Genomic DNA, 19,176 nt, shown 5'->3' with positions numbered 1-19,176 from the left:
TGTGATCTGTAAATGCTTAAAATAACCTTATGCCATAGAGCTGAACCCTCCTTAGGGTACCTCCACAACCATTTCCCTAAGAGTGCGACATTCCTTAGAGCTATCTTCCCAAATCCCAAACACCCTTTTGCCTTCGGCTTACACACTACATCCCAACTAACAAGATGATCTCTTTTACCTTCCCCAACCCCTAACCATAAAAAATCCCTTTGCAATCTCTCAATTTTTGCAGCCACTGAAGGGGGTAGAAATTTATAATCCCTTTGCCTTTGGCTTGTGTCTTAGATTTGGATGTTATATTTGGAGCTTCGTATTGGGATTTATGGTTCCATAAACATTATTTGCTCCACAGATAATGACACATTTTTTAGGTACCATCTGAATCTCTACGCATGTGTTAGAAAAGGTACCCTCTTGCAAGGCTTTACTAAAATGGTGAAAGTTTTGCATCTTTCCCTTAAGTTTCTTAAATGCTTGTAAATTTCTACCTGTATTTGGAATAACGTACATTATAGCATTGCCAATGAATTGATGGACCCAATTTATTTGTTTTTTTGAATCTTGAAAACACCAAGTACACCACCATTACATCAACATTACATTGCACAGATGCAACAAGTGTCGCCAATTAGGGACCACAACAATAATATTTGAACCTAAGATTTTCAAAAAAAATTGCATGAGTCATGTGATGAGTGACATAATGGGTTCCAAGAATATAAATTACCCACCTCTGCAACATGAGCGAAAAAGGTTTTTACTCCTTGACTAAAGCCCTTCCCAACAGATCCAATTTCCATGACCTATGCAAAATCAGCCAACAATAAACTGTTAAAAAAACATTTATCCAAGTATAAATGATGAAAATTCCAACTGAATTACAAGATATGCAATCACCTAATTCAATAGGACATGAAGTGTACATAACATTATATATAAATATGGATTATATATGATAATTAAAATGCAAGAAGATATCAATATCACTCCAGAAAAGGTGTTGATTTCAGTAGAGGTGGTTGGTGGGAAGCCTGCATTGAAGAATGAGAGGGGGGAGGTGCTGGTTTGCAGTGGATTCTAAGTCGTTTGAGCTTTTGGTCGAGGTGGTTGGTGGGAATTCATTTTGGAGGGAGGTAGAGACTTCTCTTCTTGGATTCAGTTTGGGGAGTGAAGCTTCTGTTGTTTGCTGGAAGGCATGGAAGCTTGTTGCAGGGAGGAAGAATGTAAGAGGTGTTGCAAAGCAATGGCAGAGCCAGAAACATTGGCTGTGTGTGTCTGTGGATGGGGGAGGGTTAAAACAAGCATTACAGTAAGTCATCTATAAACTTGAAAAGTAATTAAAGGTACAATCAAAATGCCAAAAATATAAGTAAAAAATTTTTAGATTAAAAAAATCAAAGAAATATTTCAAAAGGAATTAAAAAATTAGAAAGAAATCTTACAATAATTTTAGTAATTATTGTAGCAAAAAAATCTCAAATTTTTTTTTAAAGGATTTATTCATTTGTCCAATAGATTTTGAGTTTTTCTTTATTTTTTTTATTTTTATTTTAAAATAAGTATAAAATCAATTAAAAGTAACAGAATTCTTACTTAAAAACTATCTATCATAAGTCTAAATGTAAATATAAACTCCCTTAATGTGAATAATTAAATAGGATATAATTTAATATAATTATATAGTTCAGTTATAAATAATTTATTATTTAATTAAAAATTAAAAATTTCAAATTGAAAGTGAAGAGAACACATCACTAAAAAAATTGTTTAATACAATTTCAAATACAAAATTGAAATTACCAAAAATTTAATTTTGTTAGAAAAATTATAATAAAATGAATTGCATATATGGAAAGAATGAAAATAAATTAAGATATATGTGTTAAGAAAAAAATGAAGCTAAAATAAAAAAAGAAAAAATAAGTAGGAATACTAAATAGATTTTTTTTTTTTAAAATGTGTCATCCACGAATAGGATGTGAGAAATCTCCTCTCCCTCCCCTCAATCTATTTAAGAGTTACTGCATAGTCTGCATCATAAACTTTATTTCATAATCCATTCTTAATCACATGAAATTGACATTGAAGTTGAGGGTTGTTTCAATATGAACTAAATGGAAATCAAAGCCTATGAAAGTATAGAAAGCTACCAAGTTTACCAGCATATAGAACTTTTTCTCCACAATTAGGAGAAAAAAAAAAGGAGAGAGGAATCAATAGTCTAACAGACTGAGTAAAATTAAGATGTAGTAACAAATACATTCCAAACTAAGTATCAGTTCTATTTTAACGAGATGGAAAGAATACCATCTCAATCAACGTGCTATCAATTCCCTTGACAAAATCTGAATGTAGATCAAGTTCAAGCAAAAATCTCCGGCTACCAAGATAGCCCCAGGCCTCTCCAGTGAAAACGAGGAAAACAAGCTGCATTAGTGGCCTTCGACTATCAGTAAAGAAACCAAGCATGCAAATCAAAATGTTTAAATAAAACAAGCTGCAAATACCAATTCTGGAGACAAACAAGCCCATCACAAAATCAATAAACATTAGGAAATGCCACTTAAATGATAATATATTTGAGGCAAAAACTTGTGAGATTAAGTTGAAGGCTAGGAAAAGGAAAAAGAAGAAGAAAGGAGAGAAGAAAGTGAATAAAGGTTTAGGTTTGTCTAAATTGACTTCCCCATACCTTCTCACCTATTTATTTTATCACCCAAGATTACAATAAAACAATAGTACACTAATAACTAATAAATAATTGTTAACAAAACAAACTAAAATAAACTATAACACTCACCCTCAAGTTAGAGCATAGGCATGAGCTAACGAGTGTATAAGAATGCAATCCAACTAGTCAGCAGATTAAATATAAGGTGCAACAATTTGCTTTTGCATGAACAAATCTCAAATTAAATGGCAATTACTTCTATATGTTTGGGATACTCATTAAAGACAGTATCATTAACAATAAAGATAACAACTTGATTGCCATAGCAGACCTACATAGGAGTGGGAACATCAATACCCATCTCCGTAAGAAAGCAAATCCATAACATCTCAAAGGCATGTGTCATATCTGATACTTAATCTCAACACTAGAACAAGAAACCACTGCCTGTTCCTTACCAACCAAGATAGATTACCCACAACAAGGTGTAATAGCTAAATGTTAACCATCTATTATGGTGACTGCCAACACAATGATCATCACTAAGCCCCAACATAATGAGGAAGAGGGCTTATATGATAGGCCATTTCCAAGTGCTTTACACTTTTATTACTGTTAAAGGATTATTAGTAATTATTTAGTAAGAGGCAGTTTAGTCCCTATCTTTTTTGTAAACGTTGATATATATATGCTTTGTACCATTTTCTTGTAGGAGATACCATTTTTCTCTCCCATCCAAAATGGTATCAAAGTAAGTTTGATTTGGAACCCTACCCAAAAAAGGGGGAAAAATACAATACCACTACAATGTTGCCACAGTATCAACTGCTACAATGTCTCTATAGTATTGCTACAGTGTTGACTACTACAATACATTATAGTGTAGGTGCAGTGATCTCCAACACTCTGCTTGTGCCTTGTCTTCTATTTCCATCCCCAAGTCTTATCAGAAAGCTCTAAATCATAATACATAGACAAAGGCCATGGAAGAAGAGATGCATGCTCTCCTAAATAAAGGTACATGAGAGTTCGTTGATTTGCTTCAAGGCACCGATGTTGTAGGCCGCCACCAGGTTTTTTTTATTATCATCTAGATGGGACTATAGGACAGATGAAGGCATGGTTAATTGCCAAGGGGTATGCTCAAACTTATGGTGTGAACTATTTTGAGACTCTCCCCTGTTGCTCATCTTAATTCAATATGTATTTCGATTCCCTTAGGTTTAATTTTGGAAGAGTCTACATCAGTTAGATGTGAAGAATGCATTCTTATATGGTGATTTGAATGAGGAAGTCCGTATGGAGCAACCACTTGAGTTTTTTTACTAAGGGGGAGTAGAGGGTTAAAGTTTGCAAACTAAATAAGGCTATTTACAAATTAAAACAATCTCTTTGAGCTTGGTTTGATAAATTGAGCACTATTCTTCCATCATTTTGTTTTTAGACGATGTAATTTTGACCACTTAGCATTTGTTCTCAAGAAGACACTTGCATGGTAGTACTCATTGTATATGTGAATGATATTATAATCTCTGGTAGTGATGTTATAGGTATTGAAGAAGTGAAAGGTTACTTGAAAAAGGCCTTTCAAACAAACGATCTATTGCATTACTTTCTAGGCATTAAAGTTGTGGATAGTAGAGGTGAGATTGTTTTATCCTAAAGGAAGTATGTATTGGATTTTCTTAATGAAACCGATGTGTTAGAAGAATAGTGAATTGACACTCCTAAGGAGAAAAGTCAAATCTTAATGGAGACGATAACTCTCTATTTTCAAATAAAATGAGATATAGGAGTCTAATGGACAAGCTCATTTATTTGATAGTCACAGATTACTTTTCCTGTTAGTAAAGTGAGTAAATTCATGGAAGCACCCAAGCAGATTCATTGGGAAGCAGTGTGTCGAATCCTAAGCTATCTTAAAGGTATTATAGGTATGCGAGTACTCTATAGAAGAAGGTCCACCTCCAGCATTGGCATTGTCACTTTTTGGATGTGGATTCGATAGGATCCTTAATTGGCAAGAGTCCACAAGTGGGTATTGTACCTTTGTTTGTGGTAGCTTGGTTACTTGGAGGAGTTAAAAGTAGAATTTAGAAGCGAGATCTAGTGATGAAGAAGAATACGGGGCCATAGTTCATACAGCTTGTGAGTTAATGTGGATTTAGAACCTTGTACAGGAGCTTGCAGTTTCTCTTGAAAAGTCTATGACTATGTCCAAGATGCTATTCACATTGCCAGTAACCCAATGTTTCAGCAAAGAACCAAGCACATTGAGGTGGACTGTCAATTTTTCATAGAAATTGTGATAAGCAAGAAAGCGATAATTCCTTATATCAAGTCTGAAGATCAATTAGGTGATGTGTTTACTAAAGCTTTAGGGAGAAATCTTTTTTCCATTATAAGTTCTAACGTGGATCTTAGAAGTATACATACCTCAACTTGAGGAGTGTTAAAGGGTTAGTAGTAGTTATTTAGTAATGGATAGTTTAGTATTTTTTTTCTTTTTTTTTTTTTTTGTAAAAATCTATATATATATATATCCACTTTGTACTGTTTTCTTTAAGAAGAAGACAATGTTTTTCTCTCTCATTCAACAAATTATTATTATCATGGTCTCTGCATCCCTAATTTTCTATTTACTTTCTATCAGTGAACTATTTAAAGACTTAAAATTGTTGCATAACTTTTCTCCCATTTCCTTCATTCTTCAAGGCCTTAAGACAAAAACAATGATTAGTTTTGAGCATACAATGACTTGCATCATTTGGACCTTGACAAACCTCTTCATCAATATTGAGTGCAAAGTCTTACCTCTTCAATAGCATTTCCATCTGGGTCCTCTATCTTTAGCAAGTTGTGTTCTGTTATACCTATTAAGTCTTGTGTCCACCATTCAATGTGAAGCTTGTCAATTAGACAAGCATCACCTCAGTTCCTTGTCAAATCATAGTCATGATTGTCAATCTAAGTCTTTTTTTATCTTTTTTATTTTAGTCCACATGAACATTTGGGGTCAAGGGCTTGGAGCCCTTATTGATTGTTATGAAACTCCTATATAGTGGAGTATCCATTACACACCTTTTTCAAACCCTTGGAAACACTCTCATCTTCTCAGGAAGATTTATGTGCCAGTCAGTAAAAGGAAGCTCACCACTTCCTGGATTCTAAGATCAGAAACTTGAGAGATTGTTTTTATCAAAAACAAAGATATATTAATTATCAAAAAAAGGTTCAGGAAAAGAATGAGAAATCCTCCTAACTATTATAGAAACCTTGTCAAAATATGGTTAAATTCCTCCACTATAAAAGGGGACCTATCCAAAATGGTTTAGACTGCACAAGAATATACATGGATATCATCTCCACAAACTTGAACTAAGCTCTCTCATTGATGCCCACATCCCTTTGGATATATACATTGAATGCTAATTGAGCTTAATAACATTGAGAGGAATGCCTCCAAAATTAATGATACAAGAGGCCCAAAAAGAGAAATAAACCTTAAGTAGATCCCACAACACTTTTGTCATCCTTCACTTATCCTCAAAAATCCTAACATTTCTCTCTTGTGAGACAAACAATTTGCTAAAGGGTCTTGCCTTTAATCGAGCTCCTATTACACTTATATGAAATGATCAACATGTCGCAAATACTCTTGGGCGGAACCCAATTCACCATAACTTGTCTAAATGGCTTGTACCATTTTCTCAAAATTGTTGAACAATGTAAAATGACATGTCAATTGTCTCACCACTCTCTTTGCATGAGATGCACCAATCATGACTAAGAGACTTGAAAGGTATTCTCAACTATAACATGTCATTGGTATTTTTATCATCTTGTGCTCTATAAGTCAAGCAAAGGCCTTGACCTTAGATACAAATTGTAAATGAGACAATCTAGTCCTATTCCTCTCTCCTTTACTCTCAACATCATACTAATTAAAACATCAACTGCAATGGTGAAAAAGAGTGGGGAAAGAGGATCCCCTTATGTTAGACCTCCAGAAGTCTTAAACCATCCTTTAGCATTTCAATTTACTAAGCTTGCAAAACATGTCGAAGACAAGCAACCCCTCATCCAAGACCTCCATCTTGAACTAAACCCATTTCTCTCCGGACATAGACCAGAAAACCCCAATTTACATATTCATAAGCCTTTTCAAAATCAATTTTTAAGACTACTACTTCCTCTCCTAAATGTATTTTCTCATCCACCATTTCATTGGCAATCAAAATAACATCCAAGCCTCATCCACCATTTCAATCTACCTCCCCTCAACAAAATCTCCTTGGGAGATGTAGATGGTTTCATGGAGGATTTTTCTCATATGCCTTGATAAGACCTTAGCTATGGTTTGGTACAGACTAGTGACCAAGCTAATGAGTCTATCTGAGATTCTATTGGTTTGACTCTTTTTTGTCCTAAGAGCGATCAAGGTAGCATTGGTGTTTTGGTTTATTACCTCATTATCATCAAACTTTGAGAACACCCTTAGTAGTTTTTTATTTTTTTTTGATAGATAAAGAGAATAATATTAAACGGAAAGAGGAAACACCAAAATAGTGCACTCTAAATATACAAAGAGTATACAAAAGTAGCCCAAAGGCTCGAAACCAAGGGAGGAGGAAATAAACAACAACCCCTACCCTTACTTAGAGCCTAGCCACTAAAAAAGCTAACAAGAGAAGACAGGCTCAAAACTATAAACACCCTAACCCAAGACTAAAGATTACATACAAAAGAATATTTCAGCCTTTGAAGCGAAAGCTCGTCATTCCCAAAAGCTAACAAATTACTTTCCTTCCAGATTGACCAAAATATACATAAGAGGGCCATTTGCCAAGCCCTTTTACAAGTCTTCCCCACAAACGCTCCATGCCACCCAAGGAGAGTTTCCTTTATTGAACCAGAGAGAACCCAAGCCACACCAAAAAGGGAGAAAAGAAGATTCCACAATGCCCGCGTCTTTACACAATGAAGTAAAAGGTGATCCACCATTTCTTCTTCAAAAAGGCATAGAAAACACCTATTTGCCAAAGAGTACCCCTTCCTCTGGAGTTGCTCCAAAGTTAAGATTTTACCCTAGGAAGCCTCCCAAGCAAAAAATGCTACTTTAGGAGGCACATTTGCCCTCCAAATACTACCACAAGGGAACAAAGAAGAACCTCTGGGGCTCCAGAATAGAATAAAGCGACTTGACTGAGAAAGCTCCACTCTTAGATGTTGTCCACACCACTTTATCCTCATCCTCCCTTTGCACCCTAAAGGCTTGGATTTTAAGCATAAAACGCTCCACCATCTCAATCTCCAAATCATTAAACACCCTTGAGAAAGAAGGGGTCTAACCATCCCCTACACCATCTGGGTTCCAAACATCCGATACCCAAGCGTCTTTAGCCAAGTAGATGGCAAATAATGAAGGGAATGACTCGCAAAGAGGCTCATCTCTACACTACTTGTCCTTCCAGAATCTCACTCTCCTACCACAACCCACGCTAGGCTAAGCTACTGTTCATACACAACCACTCCTTTCTAATTGCTTTCCAAAGACCGACACCATACCTCCCACTTACGGCCCAAGTACACCATCCCCCCTCCTCTACACCATATTTGTGACTGATAACTTGCTTCCACAAAACCTCACTTTGATGGCAAAGCGCCAATTCCACTTACTCAAGAAAGCTTTATTCATTAAAGCTAAATTTCTCACACCTGAACCACCTTTCTTTCTTTCCAAACAAACCAAGTTCCACCTAACAAGATGTGGCCTTTGTACAAGAGCTCCTCCACCCCACAGAAAATCCCTCTGAATCTTCTCCAACCTCAACCCTACTTTTCTAAGCAAATAAAAGAGAGACATGAAGTAAATAGGCATGCTAGAGAGAGTGCTCCAGATTAAGGTGAGTCTTCCTCCTTTTGATATATACTGTCTCTTCCACATTGCAAGCCTTTTTCGAAACCTCTCTTCAACTCCATCTCAAACCACCTCTAATTTGAAGGGTGCCTCGAAAGGCAGACCCAAATAACAGGAAGGCAGACCACCCACTTTACAACCCAACTCTAAGGCCAAATCCTCTATATCATGCACCCTTCCCACCGAGATAAGCTCGCTCTTCTCCAAATTAACTCTCAACCTTGAGCAAGCCTCAAACCACATGAGAAGCCAGCTTAGATGCGTCAATTGATCATGAGACTCCTCACAAAACACCAAAGTGTCATCCGCAAATAGCAAGTGTGAGATCAGTATCCCCTCACCTTCCTGGCCTCTCACCCTCTACCTTGATAAAAAGCCCCCACTAATAGCCCTTCTCAATAAGCAACTAAACACCTCCATGACTATCATAAACAGATAAGGGGAGAGAGGGTCTCCTTGTCTTAAACCCCTCGAACTTTGGAAAAAACCGGAGGGAGAGCCATTTATAAGAACAGAAAATCTCATAGTAGAGATGGACCACTCTATCCGCTTAATCCATCTCTCCCCAAAGCCCATTTTTTCTAAGCACTACCAACAAGAACTTCCAGCTGACATGATCATAGGCCTTCTCTATATCCAACTTGCACAACACACCCCCTTGATTGCTTTTCAACCTAGAATCCATAGCCTCATTTGCAATCAAAACTGCATCTAGAATTTGTCTACCCTCCACAGGCATTTTGGGGTTCCGAAATCACTTTCCCCATAACCTTCTTGATTCTATTTGCCAACACCTTGACCAACTACTTGTAAACGCTTCCCACAAGGCTAATTAGCTTGAAATCTTTCAAATCTTTTGCACCTCCCTTCTTTGGGACTAAAACCAGGAAGGTGGCATCTAGAGACTTTACAAATTTGTCCCTTTCATGAAATTCTCTAAAAAAAACCCATAATCTCACCCTTCACCACATCCCAACAAAAAAGCTAAAAAGCCATGGTAAATCCAACTAGCCTGGGGGCTTTGTCCTTGCCTAGATTTGATAGAGCTGCAAACATCTCTTCTTCCGAAAAAGGAATCTCCAACCCCTCAGACTCACTGCTAACTAACCCCATAAAGGACAACCCGTCAATACAAGGACGCCACCCCTCTTCTTCTGAATACAACTTTTGAAACGCCCCCACCACACTGTTTTTTAAATTATTCTCCTCCGAGTGCCAACAACCATTCACTTTCAACTTGGACAACCCATTTCTTCTACTGTGAGCATTCACCATCTCATGAAAAAATCTGGTATTATTGTCCCCCTCCTTTAGCCACAACTCCCTAGACTTCTGTCTCCAGGAGATCTCTTCCCTCAACACCCAAGACTTATAAGACTCCCTTGCCTCTTTTCTTGCTTCCCACTCTTCCAGATTTAAAGCTAAACATTTCTCCTTTTCATCCCAATACACAACCTGCCTAAGAGCTTCACCCTTTTTAGTCTCAATGAGACCAAACTCTTCTTTATTCCAATTCTTTAAAATATTTTTTAAGGCCCTCAATTTTGCATCTAAGATAAAGCTGGATGTCCCTGTAAAATTTAAACTCCCCCACCACGTCTTCATCTTATCTTTGAAACCCTCCTCCTCCAACCACATATTGTCAAATTTGAAAGGGGAAGGTCCCCTCTTCAAACCTCCTCCTTCTAGTAGGACGGGGAAGTGATCAAAGACTGGTCTGGGAAGAATTCCCTACACAACCCCATTGAAAAGGTTATCCCAGTTGTCTATCACTAAAAACCGGTCAAGCCTAGACTGGGTCTAGTTATTCAAGCCGCCTCTCCATGTAAACAGGCCCCCCATCAAAGGAAAATCCCTTAACTCCAAATCCTCTACCACTTCTGAGAATCTCCTCATTGAAGCAGTAAGCCCTCCTCCCCTACTATGCTCCTTTGGAAATCTTACCAAATTGAAATCCCCTCCCACACACCATGGGTCACTCCATAAACCTTTTATTGACCCAAGTTCCTCCTAGAAATCCTCTCTATCTCTACTGCAGACCAGCCCATGCACTCCAGTGAACACCCACACTATACCGTCCACACAATTTTTGCACCGGCACGATGTTAAGAAAACCCCTTCTTCCAAATCAACCAACTCCACCAATCTGTTATCCCAAAACACCAGAATACCACCAGCTGTACCCCTAGAATTGATTGCTCTCCAGTCTAGATGTCTTCTCACCCCTAAACTACGAACAAGCCCCGTAGTCATTTCTTTAATTTTAGTTTTCTGTAAACAAATCACGTCCACTCTTTGGGATTTGATGACTGACTTAAAGATCTTCCTTTTATCTCTATCATTAGCCCCTCTAACATTCCACTATAAAATTCTTATCTTCATTTACACCCTGATCCAGAAGCCCCTTCAAAAATACCCACGCTAGAACCCATTTTAGTTTTTTTTATAGCTTACAATCCACTCCAGTTTCTTGAGTTCCTTACTATTTTGAAGATTTTAAACACGTCTTCCTAGACACCCCTTCCTTACCCTTTTGATCAATTCTCCCCTTCATCCTCCTTAAGAGGTACAAAATTTCCTTTTCAAAACCTTCCGTCGGCAAACCCAGGCAACGACTGAACTTCGCAAGACAGTTTGAACTCCTCCCTTCTTCCAGGTGACAGTCAATCCTTTTCTCAATAGGACTCGCAAACTCCAACCCAACTGGGACAAGTGCTAGTTCATTCACACTTACAATGTCAACTGAACCCCAAGAAGGCTCACTCCAGCCACCGAGAGCTGAAAAAACTCCAATCCGCACTACGCACAGCGGAATTCGGCCCATCTCCCTTTCCGCTCCACTGGAAATCCCCTCCAACACCCCTAAAGCTTCGACGTGCCCCCAAAGAGGAGAAGAAGAAGTGGAACCTCGAAGCCCCAAAGAAAAAGAAGTTTTGGGAACAGCGGAATACCTGGAAGCCTCCTCCATCAAAGCCTCATCGGTGAACTTCAGACGTCCCGACAACAACTCTTCGACAACTGCATCTTCAACAGCTAAGAGCTCTATTTCCATCCCCACAACACCCCCCAATGGGAACAAACAGAGCCCTAGCAAAGGAAGGAATCCCCAACAAGCATGTAACAACCTTATTAAAAGTGGGCCTAAGAGGCCCCGATAATCTGTCACCCAGGCCCGCCTCTTCTGAACTGATGGGAATTGGGCCTTTGGTCCAATCCACTCCACTACTTAAGCCCATAAAGCCTTTATCTTTGTAAGCCTCCCAACTTGCTTTTCTAGGCCCAGGCCCACAGGCTGTTGAGTCCAACTCAACTACACTAGGTAGCCTGCCCTTTGCATCCGTTGCATCCCTATGCCTTCTGCCACACTCAACCTACTCATCTATCCCCCAAGACTAAATACCAATTTGAAAATCCCGCACGCTAACACCTGCGCGTGCATCACCCCCACCCTCATCCCTGACCTCCCGCCCCTCATCTTTATACCAGGCGGACCTTGCCACTACCTAGGAAAACCAAGGGGGAGTTTCCCACCATAGACTAACCGTCCGACAAAAATTTCCAACTACCACTTGCAAAGAACTTGGGCTATTCTTCCCAGAGGCTCTCACCAAGATATTTTTTTTTTTTGATAAGTGAGCATATAATATATTGAAAAGAGGCCAGAAAGCCACACGCATACAGGGAGTATACAATCTAGCTAGAGCCTCAAAAAACACAGGAAAACAAAAACAACAAAAAGCCCACCAGCCCTTATATGGCGGCTATCCACTCCAGGGATCCTATAAGAGACAACGACCTCTCTCCACTATACATTCTCGCCCATTCCCATAAAATACAGACAAAAGAATTTTTTAATTTCTGTATATCTAACACCCCCCCCCCCTAAAAGCAAGTCTATTTCTTTCCTTCCAAAGAGTCCAAAAAATGTACAACGGTATAGACTTCCATATCTTTTTCCTTTTTTTCCCTACAAAAGGGCCCCTCCAGCTTAATAGTACCTCCTTTACAGTTTCTGGAAAGACCCACTTAATACCAACCAAAGCACATATCATATCCCACAGAACTCTTGCCACTATACAATGTATTAGTATGTGATTAACAGTTTCCTCTTCACATCCACACAAGAAACACCGATTAGGGAGATGCCACCCTCTTCTCTGGAGCCTATCAAGCGTGAGCACCTTGCCCCAAGTAGCTTCCCAAGCAAAAAACAAAATTTTTGTTTGAACTTTATCCACCCAAATGTTGTTCTTCGGAAAATTGCTAGCCCCAGAATTTACCACCAAGTTATAGGCTTCACTAACTTTAAACTTTCCGTTTTTCCCCCCTTTCCAAAAAACAGCATCCTCTTCTAAAGTCGGATTGAGCCCCCTCAATGTATGAAGCAAATTCCCTACCAAATCCAACTCCCAATCATTAAATCCTCTCACAAATCTTATATCCCAATCACCTTGGCCCACATTCTGGTCCCACATATCCTCTACTGTACCATTCCTATGAGCAGCCATCCCATAAAGATGAGGAAACCTTTGGGACAGCACAGTACATCCGCACCAAAGGTCATTCCAAAATCTGATTCTGGTACCATTCCCCATCCTAAAGGCCATATTCTCCCAACACCAATCCTTTTCCTTCATAATTTCCTTCCAAACCCCTACTCCAAAGGTCCCATTAGTCTTTTTGGTCATCCAACCAAACCCCTCTTGCCCATATTTCGCCACAAGTACATGTCTCCACAAACTTTCCTTTTCACAAGCAAACCTCCAAATCCATTTTCCCAACAAAGCTTTATTTAACGGGACTAGCTTCCTTAAGCCAAGCCCCCCCTTTTCCTTCTCCGTACACACAATCTTCCAATTAACATTGTGCACTGCAACTGTGAAATGAAAGTTGTTTCCTCATCAAAAGCTATGAAACCCCCACAGCTCTCTCCAATACTCTTGAACACCTCTCTACTCTAAAGGTGAAGTGGAAGTCCAACAACTTTCACCCAAACTTCCTTAGCATGGCTCCCATTCCTAAAACACCCCACTTCAGGTCCCCATTTTTGCAGGAGAAACTCTCTCCTTAAAACATTTGCCACCCCTTAAAAGCACCAAATCAGCTTCAAATTTATTTTCAAATTCGAACAACATGAGGGCCCTACCCAACTTGGAAATTTTTAAACCTCCCTTGAGAGACCACCTTTCATACACCCACTCCTTCAAGAAGGACAAAGGAAGAACGAACTCAAAACTGTCTCCAAAGCATCCTACCAGGCAACGACTAAGCTACTCTTCCCTACTGCGCAGGTTACGATCCCCTACATGCACCCATAAAGAATCCCCTAATTCCCCTGTCTTCACTTTTGCGACTTTTGCGTACACTCGTTTCCCTTTGACACTATATCCATCCTTTTTAGAGTTGGAAGTACCCAAATCACCTTTGCTCAAAGCTGGAGTGGAAACTCCAAGGGCCTTAACTTCTGAGCCAATAGAAACCACCCCCTTACTAAGCCTTTTCCTTCTGGAAAAACGAGGCAAAACCTCTTAGCTTCCAAATCTCTCATCGAGCAAAGCAAAAACCTACCAGCTTCATTTGAACGACACTCCAGCCTAAACTTTCTTCCTCCTTCTTCCCAAACTTTTAGACACCTTGAGCTTGACTCTCCTCTGCACCAGTCTTCCACACCTTCCAACAGATAGCTTAAGCTCTTTTCTCCAAATTTTATCCAAGATGAAAAGCCTTTGCTCCTTTCCAAAATAATCCCTCTATGTTTACCTCGGACCTCTTCAATGGAGATTTCGAACGTCTTAGATTCCATTGCAAACCAACTCTTACCACCTTTCAAAACTCCTCTCCCCTTCGAGAAAGCAGCGATTAACCTCCTCTCCTTACCAGCTACTCCACTCTCCAATGAATTGAGAACACCCTTAGTAGTAGATCCTCTTTAAGCACATCCTAACACTCTTGAAAGACTGCAATGGTGAATCCACTAGGCCTATGGGTCTTTTCCTTGTGTCACTAAAAAATGGCATTGTGAACCTCCACTTCTAGAAAGGGGCGGTCAAGCCATACATTCTTCCATAATAAAATTTGATCAAAACAAGAAGAAAAGCTCTAAAAAAAAAAAAAGCAAAACAAGTTACACAAGATTCACCATTCGATCAATAAGCGAGGAGCCTAAGAAAAGAAATATCCCAACTCTTTAGTGATAGAAAAACATGGCGAAGTTTGTACCAAACATTCAAGAACCTCTTTCCTTATTCTCACCATGGAATTACAAAAGCAAAATCCAAACCATCTCAACCACTTTCCCCTTACTACAAGATTGGAAAACACAAGGCCCTTTAGAAGAACTAGAATCTCAAACTCAACAAAAAGAATAACACATGCAAATTTAGAAGAGGCTTTAATGTGACTGTATCACCATGATCTCTAAGCACTCCTCCAGACAGTAGCTGCTCTAAAATTCTAAAAATAACATCAATCAAAATTGAATTTAACAGCTCTCTCAACAGATAGTGACCATACAACAAAAGTCTCCTCAGCAACCCCTTGGACTTGCTTACAAGGATACAATCTAATGATAAAAAATTGAAAGGAGTGCCCTCGCAAACTTCACTAGCAGAACCCTAAAGGGGCAAAGAATAAAAACAAGTCCTAAAATATATCTGGTTCCCCCAGGCATCCTAAAAGATCATTCCATTTTTTACCTATCATACAGTCTAAATAGAAGTGAGGCCAGAAATACTCCATAAAACTTGCTTCTAGGAAGTTTTCCAAAAACATTAAAGGAAATTATCATCATATTTACCACACTTCTGAGTGGAACCCAACCAATCCAAACAAAGTTGAACAGGATATGAGACTGAAAATTATAAGGTAATTAAAAACAAGATAATCAATTGATACTCCACTCACCTCGCCTAGAAGCCTCCCACTTTCAAAGCATATTATTGGCATTAACATTCGTTATAAGTCATAAACCATGAAAAGGTCTTTATTTTAAATGGGGCTTCAGACTCCCAAATGAAGTTAACAAGAACAAAAAGAAAAGAATTGGTAGAACTAGAAACAACTTTTAAGAATGAATTTAGTGAAAACTAAACCGAAAAAATCTAATATCACACCCTCATATTAAGCTAGATAGGCGAGAAATACACACGAACCGCAAAAGATATTTACAACTTGAAGATACCAAACTCACCATTGTCCAGCTAATCTCTCCCATCTCCACCAATATATGTTATTCAACATCCTTATATTAATTGCCCTACTTATTTTGCAAATAACCCTTTGCCCTTCTTCATTTCCTACTCAATTTCTTAAGTCCTTACCTTTCTATCTATAGTGCCAACACTTCTTTATTCTACTCATAGGAAACCAATTTGAGACGATTCTGTCCATTTCCTCATTCTTCTGCTATCAACAAGAATAGTGCCTTCTCCAAGGAAAAGAATTAGAAATAAGGAAGAAAAGGATATTATCATATGAAAAGCCTCTATGTGCTTATGTATTGGCCAATATCATGTAACATGATTTTAGAGCAAATTCAAATGGGGATGGAAAGTGTCTGAAAATTTTGCACTACCTACCAGGTTGTTGGAATTCTTCCCACAAATCCCACGCATGCCATAACCACAAACCCCTAAACCCCCTGCCCCAAACCCAATGGGAGGATTCAATTTTTTAACAAAAGAAGACCCTTTTAATAAACAAACTCCAGAACATGAAATTTCTCAGAAACTTTGTTGTGCAACAAATACCAATTACACACACCTGCTTGCTGAGGTCATTTAAACCATCCAAATGAGAAAGAGCATCAACAGCTGCCATCAATGAAATTAGACCCTAAATACAAGAACAACTTTCAGCATTAAATGAGGTCAGAGGAAGCAAAGAAAATATTAGATTGCATGAATGAATTTGCATCAAAGGACTTGAACTGACAGATATAGGGGAATCTGCACCAAGGCTTTTGTCACGGAAAAATGAAGCAGAATCCATAGATGCCACTGTTAATATGACAGGCTTTGACTGATCTGAGGAGGAAACATTTATTGGGGGAAGTGACGACCAAACACTGCCCTTCATATTTAAGATACAAAAAATCAAAGGTTAAAATAAAAAATAAAAGAAAAAAGGTAGAAAAGAACTCAAATCTCCTAACTATCAGTCTATACAGTCAATATAATCAATAGATAATGAAAAGAAAATTACCATCCGTGCAGCACCATAACTCATCACTAAACCATTTACTATGTTTTTTATTTGAAAAAAAATACAGAATCATTTTTCCAGGAAATAATTCCTCCATTGCCCCATATGTGACCAACCTATTCCTTCTTTAAAACAATGGATAAAGCAATGTGATTCATGGATTACCCAGGCATTGACCACAAAGTTCACAGGAAAATTCCTATATAAAGTGCAATGAATTCAAAATATCCACATTAGTGGCTCTGTGACTTAATGCCATTGCTTCCCAGCCAAGCAGGGAGTCCATATGGATGACATTCCTAGGCAATAGGAAATAACAGCATACAAATCATAAATGGTACCTTGGAAAAGAAGCAAAAAGGAAAAAAAATTATGTATGTGCCTTTTCTAATGCTGAACAAACAGATCTGTTCATCCTGGAAAGGGGGCAAAAATTAATAGTTTCTCTAAACTAAAATTGATAATGACAATAATAACATTCAGTTAGTGCTTTTTGACCACTAATCAGAAACCTGTCCATAGAATTAACACTAAATATTCCACCAGGGAAATCATACAAAGTTCTAATTGCAACAAATAAATTCTCAAGTTTCCAGTCTTGGGTCAACACTGGACAACAATTCTATCGTCTATCATATCAAATTCTTCTTCATACAACAACCAAGCCCATTTTCCTTGGTGCATATTTGTATGTTGGTTTCTCCCTTTAAAGAAACCAAGTAATGTCTCAAAAAGTTATAATAAAAGTCATCAAAGCAGGAAAGGAGGAGACAAGAACACCTAAAAGACACAAACAGATGTAAACAAGCTTCCATCTTTGAAGAGTTCACACAATATAACTTTCAAGGGACACCCCACAAAAGCATACAAAGTCAATGCTCACTGCATTTTACATAAATGAGCATATATATTTATAACTGAAAGATAAACTTGAAATCAAACTCCAGAAACCTAAGATCTGATACCATTAAAAAGTAAACTAAAAATTTTATTGAATAATAGCTTTATGATTACAATTAACCCTCAAAGCACTTATATTTAAGCCTTAAAACCTAGCTATCCTAAGAAATTATCCTAAATGTTGTAATCTAATTAATTATAGCTAAATCAAACTGGGGAGATTGTAATGAGATACACTAAGTAACTTTGGTGAATTGGACACATTATTACAATGTACCAAAAATAAAATCTTAAACTCCTCAAATTTTAAGGAAGTAGCAAAAATATTCATGAATTCGACCCTGCTGTCTTGTTGCATGCATGCTTCATTGAAGCTCCTACAACTAGGCTAGTTGGTGGTGATGGTATTCGGATCAAAATCTAAGAACACAGACAAGCCTCTAATTAGCTAAATGAAAGGGTCTCTGTTGGCCCCTTTTTCCAATGACTAATATGCTCCAATAGCCCAGTAAGCTTAGGTTTTTTTGAAAGTCCAAGACCCTTTTTTTTACCCATTTTACTGTGCCTCTAATCCCTCCAAATGCAACACAAAGTCATGGAAACAGTGGAAGTAATTGAATCTTTCCCACAAGCCTGAAGTAATAGGAAAAATAACCTCCATCAGAACTGAAAGAGAAGTCTGAGGACAGAAAAAAATAGCATGATCGAATGAAAAAATATGAGTTACTTTAAATACTAACAGAAGGTCTGAATTATTAAAAGAAAACGAAAAAAGTCTAAGAGCTAGCAGCCCAAAATATAAAACCTGCTGGATAATAGACTCAGGGTTGATTATATCATGTCAAACTACCACTTGCCCCAAAATCCTAAGTGGTGAACAGGAAAACAGCTTATATCAAACTAGCCTTCTATCTCTATAGAGTTTGTGGAAGATTTTTACCCTAGAGATTGATAGATTGAAGGTTGCATCTTTTGTATGCTGTAGTTTGTATGGCTGTTATGTACTTTTATTTTTCATTTTCTTTCAAGGATACTCATCCTTATATTTCTCTCCATCCCAATAAAATTTAATGTTTCCAACCAGGGAAAAAAAAGATTTTTAAGGTAAACAAACAACGTAATGAGAAAGAAAATCTCAAGGAACTTCACCTGTATCCTCCTAAAGGTAGACAAGTCTCTTCTTTCAGACAAGATTCTGAATCATGAGTCCCAGATTTTGTTGTCTAAAAAATCCAAGTGTAGCATGGATCAGAAAACCATACCTTGTACAGAGCTCCTTAAAACATGTAAAAGATAACCAAAGTGCATCAGAAAATTACTTGCATCACTAGATCAAACTCAGCAACATCTGCAGTATAAGCCTTCTTGTTCTTCTCATTTTTGATGGCAACCTGCAGTTATGGTGGTGCCATAGGATACCATAGAAGAAATCAAGAAATCACCAGAATCCATAAAAAATGCAATGATCCAATAGAACTTGCCA

The 19,176-nt window shown here is 38.0% G+C and overlaps 1 protein-coding gene across 1 annotated transcript in view; it reads right to left on the bottom strand.

Moving 5' to 3' along the window:
* Positions 1-19,176, bottom strand: part of LOC100241276 (nicastrin) — a 48,767-nt gene that overhangs the window by 12,061 nt on the left and 17,530 nt on the right. Inside the window, exons 7-12 of the mRNA XM_002264108.4 lie at positions 19,013-19,084; positions 18,843-18,916; positions 16,524-16,656; positions 16,353-16,424; positions 2,308-2,427; positions 732-803 (exon numbers count right to left, since the gene is read on the bottom strand). Of these exons, the coding sequence (XP_002264144.1) occupies positions 732-803; positions 2,308-2,427; positions 16,353-16,424; positions 16,524-16,656; positions 18,843-18,916; positions 19,013-19,084 (543 nt within the window). The remainder of the gene's footprint in view (positions 1-731; positions 804-2,307; positions 2,428-16,352; positions 16,425-16,523; positions 16,657-18,842; positions 18,917-19,012; positions 19,085-19,176) is intronic.

Source organism: Vitis vinifera, chromosome 14, assembly GCF_030704535.1.
Source record: "Vitis vinifera cultivar Pinot Noir 40024 chromosome 14, ASM3070453v1".
Taxonomy (NCBI): Eukaryota; Viridiplantae; Streptophyta; class Magnoliopsida; order Vitales; family Vitaceae; genus Vitis; species Vitis vinifera.
Note: the sequence above shows the minus strand (reverse complement) of the source record. Positions and strands in the feature narration are given on the sequence as shown.